Here is a 16,762-nt window from a genome sequence, read left to right as displayed (position 1 = left end):
GGCAAATCAAACAGAAAACACACACTCACTGTTTGTTGGTAATTCCATGCTGTTATATCGTTTTATGGCTCCTGACTCGTAACTCGTGTTTGATGAATCTCTGGAACGAGATGAACTGTAAACTGAGTCTGCTCCTGATCGGGATCCGAATGAACCATGAGCAGAACTTCCCTGAGATCGTGAATCAGATCCATCAGCTCCACTCGCTGTAATGATGAAAGCAGAGAGCAGATGAAGAACATTTACAGTCATGCGTTTCACACACACTTTCATCCAAAGCATTGAAGGAAAATATTCATCAGTTCATGTGCTTGTGGTCCATTCAGATGGTCAAACTAGTCAACTCTAAATGGGTCAGAACAAGCAGAGTTACCAAGTCCACTGATAATACACGACTCTAAGCTTCTTTAAAAACTATTGCATATAATAATAATAATAAAATTAAAATAAATCACAGGTTTTTTTTTTTTTTTTTGCCTTTTTAAAAAAAAAGTGCTGCATGTCAATTTGATAAGTGACTTCATTTCTTTCCATGTGTGGTCGCTGTTTTGTCCAGTGCACTGATTGGCTGATGTCTGCTTAAGCTAATAGCCAATCAGTGCAGTAGAAAAAGGTGCTGTAGCGTAAAAAGGGTCTAGCGTTAGACAGTATTCAAGCGGAAAATATACTCTGGTGATCTTGGAGCTCTGGATGCAAAGCATCAGGCAATCATCTTCCAGAGGTGGAAAACAAAGCAGAACCGTTCCTGACTGAAGTTCTGACCAACAGGGACAGCGGAGCGGTGTTTTAGAGATCTGGCCCTGTTTCTGCTGACCCTTCTCTCAGTCGATGGGGAAACTTTAAGAAATCACTTCTGTTTTTGCTTTTCAAACTCATAGTGGTTTCAGTTTAACACAGGCTCATTTATTGATATTAAAGGGGGGGTGAAATGCTGTTTCATGCATACTGATCTTTTTACACTGTTAAAGACTTGGAATCCCATACTAAACATGGACAAAGTTTCAAAAGTTAAGGTGGACGTTTGATGGGAGTATTTCTTTGTCAAAAATACTACTTCCGGTTAGTCATAAGTTTCGGCAAGTTTTTTGAGATCATGCGTCCCCTTGACGTTAATGGGGGCGGAATTTCCTTGTATGGGCCTTACGGACAATTCTACCGGAAGCGCGTGAGAGAGAGAGAGCGAAAGCAACAGGCTACGCCCATCAAAGCGCTGGCTTGTAGGATGCTGGACAGGTGATGTGCACAATTACAATGTCACCAAAAAAGTGCGTTTTTGGTTGCCAGACCAAGACAGTCCTGCACAGATTCTCCAAAACCCCGCGTTAAGGCAACAGTGGATGTAATTTGCTTTTCCGGATCAGCAACTGAGTTGCGCGAATGTTTATATCTGTTCGCTGCATTTCGGTGCCGACTGTTTCATAAACAAGGCCCAGCTCGACGACGGATTTTCCAATCGCCTAATGCTGAAGGATGGAGCAGTCCCAACGTTAGTACCGCAGGCTGTGAGTGAGACTGCTTCAGATGTCTGTGTTTTTGCCTATGCCCATCAAGTAGCCCAAACATGATCACGTATAGTTAATTGATCAATGGAGCATGCGATGTGTAGTGCGTGTACATTTGTTTAGCTGGCCACTATATGTGTAACTTTATGTTTGTGTATTGTAAAAGCACTCCAAACAACAATACACAAAGAGGGGGGAAATATGTTGAACTAAATAAGCGCGCTTCTTCATTCAAATGCGCTACTATTCCATGTCTTTCTATGTAAACACTAACTTAGCCTGCCGTGCAAAACCAGTCCGCTTACTGTCTACACAAACCACGCGTAAACACACACACACGTGCACAACTGCACTTCCCACATGTACACCTTCAAAGACAAAAATACGACGATATAATTCAAGTATAAATATGTAAATAACACAAGCCGCTAAGCATATTATATAGTTAGTGTATAACTTGTACCACATAGAGACGTCCTGCTCTAGTCGTTTTTGCTGCTGCTCCTGTTCAACTGCAGCCTCTGGGTCTGATTCCGGATCATAGATGTATGGCTGTATCTGATTAAAAGCCATATTTTTATTTTGAATAAAGTTTTTTTCCCGCTGTTAGGGATGACACAGCTTTACGACGCACTCGACTCAACACAATAGCAGCGACGCGCACACGTCATTATTTAGCTCCGCTCACACGACACGCCCCCACCCGCTCGGCTTTTTTCGGAAAGACTCGGAACACCGCATCTTTCTTATATAATTATAAAAAAAATAAAGACTTTTCGGAGATATGCAGGATGCAATGCTACTCTATAGGTACTCAAGATTGACATGACACTGACTGAAACTGAGTGTTTCACCCCCCCTTTCAATAACTTTGATGATAATAAATAACATAATATTGGGCTTGTTTTGGGGCGTATTTGTCTTGGGAGAGTTGTCATCACTGGTCAGGAGGATTTACTTCAGAGCTTTGGTTCACACAAACAGAAGAACATTTTATGATTACAATATTCACGTAGGTATAAGGGAACAATGTGTAATATTCAGGAGAATAAAGAGGTAAATATCAGGAAAATTAACAAATTTATACTGTAAGTATTTTAATTAAGGGGTAATTATCTGTGTAGTTACAGGGTAAGTACAATAAACACACACACACACACACACACACACACACACACACACACACACACACACACACACACACACACACACACACACACTCTGATATCACTCAGAAATATTTATTTGAAAAACAACTTCATTCAAAACAGATTTATGACACTTCTTCTTCTTCTTCTTTAAAATAAACTTTTCATTTCAAATGATGACGTCCTGACAGAAAGAGGCACGGTTTGTCCCTTTCTCTTTCTTTTCTTGTTCCTCTTCTTCTTTTTCTTTATTTCCATTGATGGATCTTAAGAGGAATCCCATGTCTTTTGACCTTTTTTATTATTATTTTATTAAAAGAAAAAGCAGTACACCAAGAAATGTTGTCATAATTTAGAAATCTTTTCGTATCCGATCAGCTGTGCCTGAGACCAGCGCGTGCATGAGATGAGACGCTTCAAGCTTTCATGACGTTCTCATGCGTTTCATCTGAAACACACACAAGAACTGGCGTGATTTGTCTTTTAGTCTTGTTTGCTTCTAATCGGTATTATCATATATTATGTTATTGTTTGTATACTCTTATGAGCATTAAAAAAAAACACTGGGATCTGCATGACCAGTTTGATGCTTTAACTCTTAGAAACCCAAACGAGTTTTAATTAGCAGAGATTATTTATTTATGTATATGACTTTATTCTTTATTTAGAATAAAGTCGTATACATCTCAGATGGCATGAGGGTAAAAGACGAGTAAATGTGAGGACATTTCTGTATTTTCAGTGTAACAGAACATAATACAGAATACTAGCTAGAGACATGTGGGATTCCTTCTTAAGATTCATCTGTGGCAAGGAGAAAAAGAAGAGGAACTAGAGGAGGACGAAGCCAAGCAAGAAAAATGAATGTTGTACATCTGTTTTCATTTTTTAAATAAAGGTTTCAGAGTGATATCAGATTGTGTGTGTGTGTGTGTTTATTGTACTTACCCCTGTAACTACACGAAACAAGAGGAAAACAAGAGCCACTTTAATTTACAGCCGCAGATTCATACTTACCCCGTAACTACACAGATAATTACCCCTTAATTAAAAAATACTCACATTATTAAAATGTGTTAAATTTCCTGATAGTTACCCCTTTATTCCTCCAATATTACATATTGTTCCCATATACCTACACCTACTTACTTTATAGTTACACTATAATTATCGAAAGTTATGCTGTAAATTCATTTTAATTATGCAGTACTTTCCGGGCCGTAATCTAAAGCGTTACCCAGCCGTCTGACCTCCATTTTGTTGACAGTTTATCAGCGTCCCTCCACCACCCCTTCTCCACATTTTGCTCTTTTTAACTTCTAAACCACTTACATCCGGAGGGTACTCTGGGTCCGGGCCGAAGTCCGAGCTCGAAGCCTTCCCCCCCGGACAGCACGCCAAACACGCATTTCAATTTACTCTATAAATTATATGTAAGTGTGAACTCATGAAACTATTTATTACTAATATAACTATATATAAATTATATTCACTCACTAGTCTGTGATCTGTCTTCTCTCCATTTGTCCAGACGCTCTTCTGCTTTCTTTCTACCATCCATCTTCTTTAAAGGAAAAGACGCGAGGGCGGAGGAATTGAATCAAGTGGATTGATATATCCTCGCTCCCTTTAACGTCACTTTAAAGCGGCATCAGTTAATGATGACTCTACACCGCTGGATTTAGTCGGGATTCTTGAACATTAGAGATAACCATTTATATTGTAAGCTTCAGCCTCCACAAATAACACATTTGTCCATATTTTAAACAATATTACCATTTATAATTAACAACGAATTCCAGTTATGAACTGCTTTTCGTTGTATAATATTAGTTTCTATTTGTTTCGTTCATTTTCTTGTTCTTTGATATAATTCTGCACCTGTCAGGTGATGTTATTTGACAAACATTTGTGTATTGTACATGTAAACATAAGAATAATGATTAATAAACTGTGGCACGATATGAAGGGGGAGGAGAATTAAGTCGATAAAACAATTCCGCTAAGGATCCTCCGGTGTTTCCTCGCTCATGACTCCTCAGGAAGCTCCTCACTCCTCCATCCTCGCCTCCTCGCGGTGCAGTTAGAGAATTGAGATCTCCTTCAAGATGGCTGAGCTCCATCGGTTTCCGGGTCATAGGATGGAGGACGGAGGAGCGAGGAAACGAGGAGGGATATTGAGAAGCACACATAGACTGCAGCACTAGCAGCCGCCATTAGACCACTTGAGATGGACTGACCCTAAAACCTCTACATAATACATTAAGCCAGAGATAACGTCCAGTCATTATCACACAATAATCCTGACCAGGACCCCAACATGACACTGAGTCTGTATGTCTGCATAAGAAATGATGTTCATGAAATGATAAGTGCAGTTTTTAAGTGTTCATGACCAACAAACACCAGAAACATTTGCTGTTGTAAGACTGAAAAAACTAGTATATGCCGAAATGTCTGAATGAAGAACAAGGACTCTCTGAGAAAATAAAGGAAATTAACATCTGAACTGTCCCTCACACACCACTGGAGACGCAAGTCTCACCTCACTATCAGCTAATCTACATCTTTCCCTATATACCCCGTCTCCCCCAATTCCTTCCCTGTCTCATGCTGAGATCACCTGAAAATACACACAAAATCTCTATATTACAATGTCAATCCACACGATACAGTATTATATGTGTTTGATATCATTTGAAATGTCTCAGTGCGACTGGTACAAATATCTCAACTCCACAGAAGTTAACCAAAAGATAATCAATGTTTTAAGGGTTTAAAGATATCTTGTCTTAGTTTGGTGGGTGTGGCTTTCAGCCATTTGGCCTTTACATCAATACAAGTCTTGATCAATGCAAATTCCCATTGTGCACTCATGTTTACATTTGAAAGAGTTTGTGCATTTGTTTCTGGGTATTTAAGGAAATGTTGCAAAGAGCTCAGGGCTTGACACTTTAAACCGGTCAGCCCGTAATGCTGGATGTCTCGAGATAGCCAGCATTATGCAGTTTTCAGAAGTCAGGTATACATTTCATTCTTTACTTCAGAGTATTTGATGTTATATATGGATTACCTTTGAATTGACTATGTAATTGGCTTTATACATTTACCTGACTGTAAAATAAATTGTTACACTTTGATTGATTCTGACTTGCTCTGGAATTATTCAGGTTGGGTATAATTTCAACAAAGGGTTAAACGGAATAATTAAATGTGTACGTAAACTATTAAAAATGAATGACCAAATAACCAATTGGCATTCTAACCCAAATTCTAAATTATCATTAAATGGAGTCAGATAACGAGGAATTGGAATAAAATCCCCTTTTCCCCGCTGAAAAGACGAACGCGCAGCGAACTTCACCCGCCGATCGTTAGCCTCCATTGGGACGATTTGGGCGGCCTTACACTGTCGTGTTGATAACATTGGGAAACTTGCAGTGGCGGAGCCAGAGGGTGTCCAGGGTGGAAGAGTGGCTCAAAATCCTGTCACACCATTTACAGTTTTCCATTAAATGACTCAAATGGTCTCAAATCGTAGTTCATGTGTAATGACTTCACCCTAGGCTGGAGACATTTCTTTCAGTGTTTTTCTTTCTGTGTATTTAATAAAGCCTGTGCTTATGGACAGATATGATATCGATTGTCCTTTCTGTTTCCATCTGTGCAGTTTTTACATCAAAACACGTCAACGTCACTTTATTCATTTGTGAAGTGAACCGTTTACCTGTATGGTGATTAGATTCAGTGTTTTGCATTGCCGGCTTGAACATGAACGCGATGTGTCTGGTGTGTGGCACGTGACGCTTCATCCATAGCACACACACACACACACACACACACACACACACACACACACACACACACACACACACACACACACACAGAACGTCTTGTGTTTGAATGGACAGATACACATTAAAATATGCCAAAAATAGCTGTCTTGGCGAGTATCATAGTAAACACAGTCGGTTTTGTCTTCACCGAATGTAAGCAGTTGAGAAAGAAATCAGATGCGTGTCAGTATATTAGATTCAATATTGTGCATTCGGTCTTAAAGTGACAGCAGCCTATAGTCCACTTCCTGCCGTCAGTCATTAAAGTTAATCAAAGAACACAAGAAAATAATCACCCACTGATCTTACCTGAATAACTTGTGTAGCTAGCTTTAACATGCATTAATCTATATTTAATTCATTTTAATTCATTCATTAATTTTTTTACATTTCTCTTAAAGAAACACTCCACCGTTTTTAGAAATAGGGCTTATTCAACTTCTTTCCTACATTTAGATTTGTGGGCAAATGCATTTTTGTCTCAGTGCATTGTTTTAGTTTGGCAGGGTCGCCGCTAGCTTAGCATAATGAATGGAATCCTATGTTGCCAGTTAGCATGTCCAGAGTAAAAGTGATTAAAGAAAAACCCCACCTAATTACTTCTTGTGGCCTGCGTATTCACTACAAATAGCGATGCAGATTAAGACTAGGCGATTTCCTAGGCAGATATTGACTTGGGACTATATTATGGGGAAGCAGAGATATCACACAACACACTGCGATCGCTCGACAGCGAGTACTGCAGAATGGACCAACGCAGTGAAATCCTCAGTAGCTGTGACACAACTGTGGGCACGCTAATCTCGATCTGACGCGTTGAGTCTGGTCATCGATGGCAGTAACTTTTCCCACTCGCCACAGCACAGACACTCTCTTTCAGTCGGCATAGAGGGACATTTTCCAGCACACTCACACCACCAGTTCGTGTCGGCTCTAATCCTCACGTCCTCCGGCTGTTGAGTGATCGCAACCTCCTCCTGTCGTTCTATTCCCAAAGCACGCAGGCGTAGCTCCTCTTCTGAAAACTGGTTCATAGAGGTATGGTTCTGGATCTTGACTGTCTAAGAAGTAACCCTCTTCGTCTCTCACAAAATCAGCCATGTTCATCACCATTCATATACTGTATGAAAAATAGCCAGCTACTATTCACGCTGGTATGTTGACGGAAGTCGTGGGTTCCCTTTCAGGGAACTCGAGCTGCGTCGAAACGCTGTGAGAACGCCTCTGCGTTAATGCGTCGTGAAGCGCCTGTAGAACCATTCCATCGGAAAAAAGATCGATCGTCGGCGTGATGACGTCATCGACCAGAAGCTATAAAGCGTCCGTGAAAACAAACAGGAACTAGCTTCTGAGCCTTCAGCAAGCGATCTGTGTGAACCTGTCTGTCTATTTGGTGTTTTTGTCTGTCTATTTGCAAGAGTTTTTCCACCCTTTTGTTAAATATTCCTATATTTACAAAAAAAGAGAAAATAAATAGATAGATTATGGCGAGTGAAAGCAGTAACTTCAAGAGGTGTGTTCATCCCTGCCCACGCTACATCACGGGTGGGGATACACACTCTCTTTGTGTAGCCTGCTTGGGAGCGCAGCATGCCCAGGCAGCCCTCGAGGGGGCTGCTTGCGAGCACTGTGAGCGTATGCCACTGAGAACGCTGCGCTCCCGCCGGGCACTCTTCGAGGAGGGTGCCTCGGCTCGTGTTCCCCGCGGCTCTGGTCCCGCTGCCGCCGAGGCGGAGCGAAGGCTGCAGTCGTGGGGATCACAACTGGATGTTGCAGAGGGGTTAGAGACGGGCGCTGCCTTATCTCTGCCCTCACCTGCTCCATCCAGCGGCTCTTCTCGGGGCATGGAAGCACGCATGGCGGTTTCTTCCCCCCCCGAGAGAGTCGCCGGTACTTCATCTGTCCAGCTCTGAGGAGGTGGACGTTGAAAGTATCGATACTGAAGACTCGCCACTTCAGTCCCCTGCTAGTGAGGAGCTAGTTGAGGTTTTGACGCGAGCAGTGGCCAGATTAAACATCGACTGGCCCACTGAAAGATCTGAGGCAGGGAGAAAACGTCATAGCAAGCTAGACGAACGCTTCCTGCCATCTCGCGCTTCAGAACCTCAGCGGCGGGGCCTGCCGTTCTTCCACGACTTGCACACCGAGGTGGCAAGATCGTGGAGGAGACCGGCATCATATCATGTCTTCAGCCCGCAGACTTCGGTCTACAGCAACATCAGCGGGCTGAGACAGTATGGTTATGGGGCGATGCCAAAGGTCGAAGAGACGCTCGCGAGCCATCTCTCACCTTCTTCGGCATCGTCCCTTAAGGCCCCGACTTTACCCACCAGACCATTAAAAACAACGTCGGCGCTGGTGGGTAAAGCGTACTCGGCAGCGGGTCAGGCGGCTGCATGCCTGCACACGATGGCTATCGTGCAGGCATACCAGGCTGACCTGCTGAGGGACCTGGATAGTAGTGATGCTGTGGGGGGAGATATTGTCGCTGAACTGAGAACTACAGCTGATTTAGCTCTCCGGGCCACCAAGGAGACGGCCAGATGTGTTGGCCGCTCCATGGCAGCATTGGTGGCTACGGAGAGGCATTTGTGGTTGAACCCCACAGACATCAAGGAGAGGGAGAAAGCCTTTCTGCTTGATGCGCCGCTTTCTCCTGGAGGCCTCTTCGGTGACGCAGTCCACACTGTCACCGAGAGGTTCCAGGAGTCGAAAAAGCAAGCTGCGGCGCTCAAGCAGTTCCTCCCTCTCCGGGTCCAGGTCCCTGGGGCTGCTGCTGATACCACCAAGCAGCCCAAACCGGGTACGAGCTCCTCACACAGGGCTCAACAAAAGCAGAGCGTCGCTGCCCGAGCTCCCCCTCAGCGTGGGGACGAGGCCTTCGAGGGGCAGGGCTGATCTGCAGACAGTCCTGATCGCCAAGAAGGCCTCGTCGAAGCGTTCCTGATGCCAGAAGCGTCAGGACGCTGAGGGTGGTTCCCCCCGTAGGGAAACGGTGTTTACCCCTGCTAACGGTACCCGTTTCCCTACGGCACCCTCGGGGGGCCGCGCTGCCAACCCCGCCGCAATGCCGGGGCGCAGTCGGTCTCCGCGGGCCACCCGAGGGTGGTCCGCACCCCCTTCGGGGGGCCCCCGAGCAGTCAAGTCAGTTGTTCCCTGCCGGTCCGCCGCTTCAGGGCACTGCGCTTGTTGCTCAAAATACACCAGAGGCCAGCCTCGAGAGGCTGGTTCCCTTAGTAGATTTTCTAGACGAGTGGAAACGTCTGTCAAATATATCTCATTGGGTCCTGCAGATAATAGAAAAGGGGTACGCCATTCAATTCAGAAGTCGGCCACCTCCTTTCTGCGGTGTCCTACCTACAGAGGTGGGCCCGGAGCAGGCTCTGGTAATGGCACAGGAAGTAGAGACACTCCTGCAAAAAGGGGCTATAGAGAGGGTTCCCCCTCCCAGCAGGGAGTCTGGCTTTTACAGCCGTTACTTCATCGTGCCGAAGAAGGATGGGGGCTTACGCCCAATATTAGATCTGCGGCTATTGAATCGCTCGGTGGCCAAGCTCAAATTCAAGATGCTTACACTCAGACAGATTGTAGCGCAGGTCAAATCGGAGGATTGGTTTGTCACCATAGACCTCAAAGATGCGTATTTTCATGTGTCCATCCTTCCACATCACAGGAAGTTCCTGAGGTTTGCCTTCGGGGGAGAGGCATACCAATATCGTGTACTTCCCTTCGGTCTAGCACTGTCACCCCGCACGTTCACCAAGTGTGTGGATGCAGCTCTGGCGCCGCTGCGTCTGCAGGGCATCCGCATTCTGAACTATATCGACGACTGGCTGATTCTAGCGAATACAGAGCAGATGGCGGTTCAGCATCGAGATGCTGTTCTCGCCCATATGTCGAAGCTGGGGTTGAGGCTGAACGCCAAGAAGAGTGTGCTTTCTCCGGCTCAGAGAACCACTTTTCTGGGTGTGAACTGGGACTCGGTAATTATGCGGGCGCAATTATCGCCAACACGCATAGCATCGATCCTGGCAGCCGCCAAAGAACAGAAGCTAGGCCGAGCCGTCACTGTGAAACAGTTCCAGAAACTGTTAGGGCTCATGGCAGCAGCGTCCAACGTGATACCTTTTGGCCTACTGTACATGAGGCCACTGCAGTGGTGGCTCAAATCAAAAGGGTTCTCCCCGAGGGGAAATCCGCTCCGCACGATCAAAGTCACGCGGCGATGCCTACGTGCTCTGGTCATGTGGAAAAACCCGGGGTTTTTATCTCAGGGTCCCGTGTTGGGGGCTCATGTTCGTCGCGTAACGCTAACGACAGATGCCTCTCTCACGGGCTGGGGGGCGACCATGAGTGGTCGCTCGTCCCAGGGTCTATGGCAGGAACATCAGCGGCAATGGCACATAAATCGGCTAGAGATGCTCGCAGTGTTTCTTGCATTGAAACAGTTCCTGCCCGACCTCAGGGGCCACCACGTACTAGTCAGGACAGACAACACGTCCGTGGTAGCCTATATAAATCACCAGGGGGGTCTGAGGTCTCGTCCGTTGGACAAATTGGCACATCGGATCCTCCTGTGGGCCCAAGGGAAATTGCTGTCAATCAGGGCAGTATATATCCCGGGGGCCCTGAATCAGGAAGCAGACAGCCTGTCGAGACAGGGGCCGAGGCCCAGGGAATGGAGACTCCACCCAGAGGTGGTGGAGCTCCTTTGGAAGGTTTATGGGAAAGCAGAGATAGACCTGTTTGCTTCGGCGGAGAATTCTCACTGCCCGCAGTGGTTTTCTCTGACCCATCCGGCCCCGCTGGGGCTGGATGCCATGGTACAGGAGTGGCCGAGGCTGCCTCTGCATGCCTTCCCCCCGATTGTCTTGCTTCCAGGAGTTCTGGAGAGGGTACGCCGGGACGGGGCCCAGGTACTTCTAGTGGCTCCGAACTGGCCGACCCGAGTATGGTTTTCGGACCTGATATCTCTCCTGGAAGGCTCTCCGATGGAGATTCCGACCAGGAGGGATCTACTCTCTCAGGCGGGCGGGAGATTCCTGCACCCACGCCCGGAGATGTGGAAACTGTGGGCCTGGCCTCTGAGGGGGCTAGGCTCATAGAGGAGGGTCTCTCGGCCGAGGTCGTAGAGACCATCCTACACTCCAGAGCTCCGTCCACAAGGAAGCTGTACGCTTTGAAATGGAGACTTTTCTCAGCATGGTGCAGAGAACGCCAGTGGGACCCAGTTAACTGCCCGGTCGGTACAGTGCTGGAGTTCCTGCAGGCAAGGTTCTCGGCAGGGTTGACCCCCTCCACACTAAAGGTGTACGTGGCGGCCTTGGGTGCCTTCCACGTCCCTTTCAGTGGAGTGTCTTTGGGAAGACACCCTCTAATTACACGCTTCCTTCGTGGCACTTTAAGGTTGAGGCCAGTTATGCACTCGAGGGTCCCAGCATGGGACTTGGCCATTGTTCTGAGGGGCTTGTCCGGACCACCGTTCGAACCTCTGGAGGAGGTTTCGGACAAGTTCCTCACCTTAAAAACCATCTTCCTGTTGGCCATTTCGTTGCTTAAAAGAATAGGAGATATTCAGTCCCTGTCAGTAGGGCCCTCATGTCTAGAGTTTGCGCCAGGGATGGTGAAAGCATTTCTGCATCCCAGGCCGGGTTATGTCCCCAAGGTTCCTACGAGCCCACGGGGCCCCATCACTCTACAAGCCTTCTGTCCTCCTCCGTTTATGACGTCAGACCAGGAAAGGTTAAATCTGCTGTGTCCTGTGAGGGCACTGGATACATACGTCCACAGAGCTGCCCTGTGGAGAAAATCTGAACAGTTATTTGTCTGTTTTGGACCCCCTAAGAAGGGGGCTCCAGTATCCAAGCAGAGGATGAGCAAGTGGGTGGCCGAGGCCATCTCACTTGCTTATGAAGCGGCCGGGCAGCCGTCTCCACTGGCTGTCCGGGCGCACTCTACCAGGGGTATGGCTGCTTCAAAAGCACTCTTGTCGGGGGCTTCCCTCCACGATATCTGCAACGCGGCCGGATGGTCGTCTCCTTCTACCTTCGTCAGGTTCTACGAACTAGACCTGGCATCTACAGTAGGGGCACAGGTACTCTCGTAACCGTGTGCGCTTCGGCTTCACACATACGAGACACTTGGTCCTATGGCGATGTGGGTATAAGCGTTCTCACAGCGTTTCGACGCAGCTCGAGTTCCCCGAAAGGGAACGTCTCAGGTTACGTATGTAACCCTAGTTCCCTGAGGGAACGAGACGCTGCGTCGCTCTGCCATACTCCCCGGCGTGTCCGTGATCACTTACTTCAGGCTTTATCAGAAGTTAGTTCCTGTTTGTTTTCACGGACGCTTTATAGCTTCCGGTCGATGACGTCATCACGCCGACGATCGATCTTTTTTCCGATGGAATGGTTCTACAGGCGCTTCACGACGCATTAACGCAGAGGCGTTCTCACAGCGTTTCGACGCAGCGTATCGTTCCCTCAGGGAACTAGGGTTACATACGTAACCTGAGACGATTTCATGTGTTGTGTGATATCTCTGCTTCCCCATAATATAGTCCCAAGTCAATATCTGCCTAGGAAATCGCCTAATCTTAATCTGCATCGCTATTTGTAGTGAATACGCAGGCCACAAGAAGTAATTAGATGGGGTTTTTTTTTTTTTTGATCACTTTTACTCGGGACATGCTAGCTGGCAACATAGGATTCCATTCATTATGCTAAGCTAAGCTAGCGGCGACCCTGCCAAACTAAAACAATGCACTGAGACAAAAATGCTTTTGCCCACATATCTAAATGTAGGAAAGAAGTTGAGTAAGCCCTATTTCTAAAAACGGTGGAGTGTTCCTTTAATAATGTCCATCCTTCACATTAAAACAGACAGAACAGAGAAACACAGAAGAGAAAAACAAGCCGTTTGTACTGTGAAGTATGTGTACTCACTCATCTGTGATCTGATGTCTTCTCTCTGTTTCTTCATCCTCTTCATTCGTTCTTCTGCTCTTTCTTCCTCTGCTCTTCTTCTCTCATCCACCTCCTGTAAAATCTTTCTGTCTATCTCAAAATGGCGGCCGTTGTTTTGTGCCACTGTCTCCTCAATCTTCTGCAGCAGCTCCTTGATCTGAGTGTGGTCACTCCTGTTGTGATTGTTGAGCACATGATACCTGTTCCCACATTTGTCCACCATCCGCTGGAGATCCTGTCCTTCTCTCTCAATGTGCTGCTCTATAGATGTGTCTGACAGAGAGTCTCCATAAGTGAACAGCACTATAGTGTGACTCCAGACTCTCTGACCGAGAAGATCCAGATGATCCTGCAATGCTTTTCTCTCAGTCTCTGTAAATCTATCATCGACATCTATGATCAGTAGCACAGCGTGTGGTCCTGGAGGACACAGAGACACACTGAGCACAATCTCCTGTTTCAGTAACTCAGGACTCTCCTCTACCGGTTCATTCCTCCTCCATCCTGGAGCTTCAATGACAGTGATGTGTGTGTCTGCTACTTCTCCATGTCTCCTCACACACTGAGCAGATCTCTTCAAGTCAAACTCCTCTCTTCCCAGGATGGTGTTTCCTGATGAACTCTTACCAGCTCTTCTATAACCCATCAACACAATCCTCAGCTCTGAGAGACGATGAGCGTCACCTGAAACACAGAGAATAAAACACACTTCTTAAGTTGGTAGCTTCAGAATAATGTGTTCAGAAACTACATTCTTAAAAAGATGATTAAGCTGGCTCTTTAAACCAGTGAATGAATCTCTCGTGTGTGTTCACAGCTGGGAAAGTGTTATCAGTGCACTCGTGGCAATTAACACCAGCAAACACACGACTGCATTATATTTACATTCATTCAGATGGAAAGAAAGCCAAAAAAAGTGACTGATCATATTTATAAAAGGCTTTATGGAGAAAACCTAGGCCTAAAGTGACATAAACATACCTAGAATCTGATCTGTATTGGCAGAAAAAAATGTGTTTTACAAAAAATGTAAAGATATTGACAATTTTTATTTTATTTTTATTGACATACAGACATACAAACCTTAATAGTGCAGTAATTGACAATCGAGTAATTACATCATTCTGGAAGTGAAATAAAAGTGTTTACATGTTTAGGTGTGTGTGGGTGAGTGTAGGTGTGAGTGTGTGTGCGTGTTTGTGTTAGATATTAGTTTTACCTGTCGGAGTAATCAATAAAGTTTAATTTGTATTTAAAGATAAGTGTTCTTGTGTTATGTGCTGATGAATTTAATGTCTTAAACTGCTGATCTGTTACCAGCCTATGAAAGAGTGTTTGACTATTGTGTGGATATTAATATCTGCTGCAGAACTGATAGTTACGCCGTTCAAATCAACGCTGGACGAGTCATTTGCTCGGCCGTAAAATACACTCTTTCAAAATTCCCAATGAATTAATTCATAAATTAATTTGAGCTAAATAGACCCGTTTCCCTCATACAGAGTCCCTACAGTACTGTGAAGTATGTGTACTCACTCATCTGTGATCTGATGTCTTCTCTCTGTTTCTTCATCCTCTTCATTCGTTCTTCTGCTCTCTCTTCCTCTGCTCTTCTTCTCTCTTTCACCTCCTGTAAAATCTTTCTGTCTATCTCAAAATGGCGGCCGTTGTTTTGTGCCACTGTCTCCTCAATCTTCTGCAGCAGCTCCTTGATCTGAGTGTGGTCACTCCTGTTGTGATTGTTGAGCACATGATACCTGTTCCCACATTTGTCCACCATCCGCTGGAGATCCTGTCCTTCTCTCTCAATGTGCTGCTCTATAGATGTGTCTGACAGAGAGTCTCCATAAGTGAACAGCACTATAGTGTGACTCCAGACTCTCTGACCGAGAAGATCCAGATGATCCTGCAATGCTCTTCTCTCAGTCTCTGTAAATCTATCATCCACATCTATGATCAGTAGCACAGCGTGTGGTCCTGGAGGACACAGAGACACACTGAGCACAATCTCCTGCTTCAGTAACTCAGGACTCTCCTCTACAGTGTAATTACTCCACCATCCTGGAGCTTCAATGACAGCGATGTGTGTGTCTGCTACTTCTCCATGTCTCCTCACACACTGAGCAGATCTCTTCAAGTCAAACTCCTCTCTGCCCAGGATGGTGTTTCCTGTTGAACTCTTACCAGTATATCTATTACCCATCAACACAATCCTCAGCTCTGACAGATGATGAGCATCACCTGAAACACATGGAGAATAAAACACATTTTTTAAGGTGGGTGAGATCTTAAATCTTCTTAAATAATCTCTCTCTCTCTCTCTCTCTCTCTCTCTCTCTCTCTCTCTCTCTCTCTCTCTCTCTCTCTCTCTCTCTCTCTCTGCGTGTGTGCGCATGTGCGGATGTGCGGAGTGACTGGGAGGTGCGCGTGAGTGTTTCAGCGCGTGTGACGGCTTTTTGAGTGAGTTTACTTTTCTTTTTCCTCTTTCTATAGTAATTTAGTTTAATTTGCTTTCTAGTTGTTTAAAGCTGGTAGGGGTAAGCAGATTCTGACGGGTTTGCTACGTTAACCGCCCGGAACGGCTGTAAATGTGTTCCTGATGGATCTATCTCAGTTGAAGACTGCTTGACTGCTATTAGTAGTGAAATAGGTGCTCGTAACATATTGTCAGCATCTAGAATGAATAAAGCTTTCGTTGTGTTTTTGAAAGAAGAGTCTATGGTTCATCATTTAGTAGAAGTTGGTTTGTCTGTTGGTGATGCTTTTCTGCCCGTTTTACCGCTGTCGAGCCCTTCTAATAAGGTCATTCTTTCTAATGTTCCTCCATTCATTTCCAATGACTCACTTGAGCGACTACTTGGCCGCTATGGTAAAATATTGATGCCGATTAAAATGATTCCTCTTGGGGTTAAAAATCCCGATATGAAGCATGTGATGTCCTTTAGGCGTCAAACTTTCATGATTTTGAATGTTGAATTTCAAAATTTAGATGTTTCAGTGAAATTGACTTTGGAAGGAAAAGATTATACGATTTTTATCAGTACGGAGTCAATGAAATGTTTCTCTTGTGGGATTTTTGGTCACACAAAAAAGAAATGCCCATCTAATAAGGTGGCTAATCAGAATGAGACTGAACCTAATATACATGCGGAGATGGTGGCTACTACCTCGGTAAATATTAATCAGGATTCAGGCAATAAAACCGATGAGCGCGCTGTATCTGATTCTTTGTCTAAGGGTGAAGAATATCCGGAAGGGCACGCAACGAACAGTCATGCTGAGGTTGCAGAAAATAGTTCGGTGAGCGTTAG

General features: G+C 45.4%; 1 protein-coding gene across 1 annotated transcript in view; it reads right to left on the bottom strand.

Moving 5' to 3' along the window:
- The window catches only part of LOC137065045 (uncharacterized), a 100,116-nt gene extending 86,608 nt beyond the window's left edge, over positions 1-13,508 (bottom strand). The window contains exon 1 of the mRNA XM_067436610.1: positions 13,431-13,508. Within this exon, the coding sequence (XP_067292711.1) occupies positions 13,431-13,476 (46 nt within the window). The 5' untranslated portion in view covers positions 13,477-13,508. The remainder of the gene's footprint in view (positions 1-13,430) is intronic.
- Positions 13,509-16,762: the final 3,254 nt, after the last annotated feature.

This window comes from Pseudorasbora parva, chromosome 25 (assembly GCF_024679245.1).
Source record: "Pseudorasbora parva isolate DD20220531a chromosome 25, ASM2467924v1, whole genome shotgun sequence".
NCBI lineage: Eukaryota > Metazoa > Chordata > Actinopteri > Cypriniformes > Gobionidae > Pseudorasbora > Pseudorasbora parva.
The sequence above is the reverse complement of the archived record's forward strand: the minus strand, read 5'-3'. Positions and strand labels throughout refer to the sequence as shown.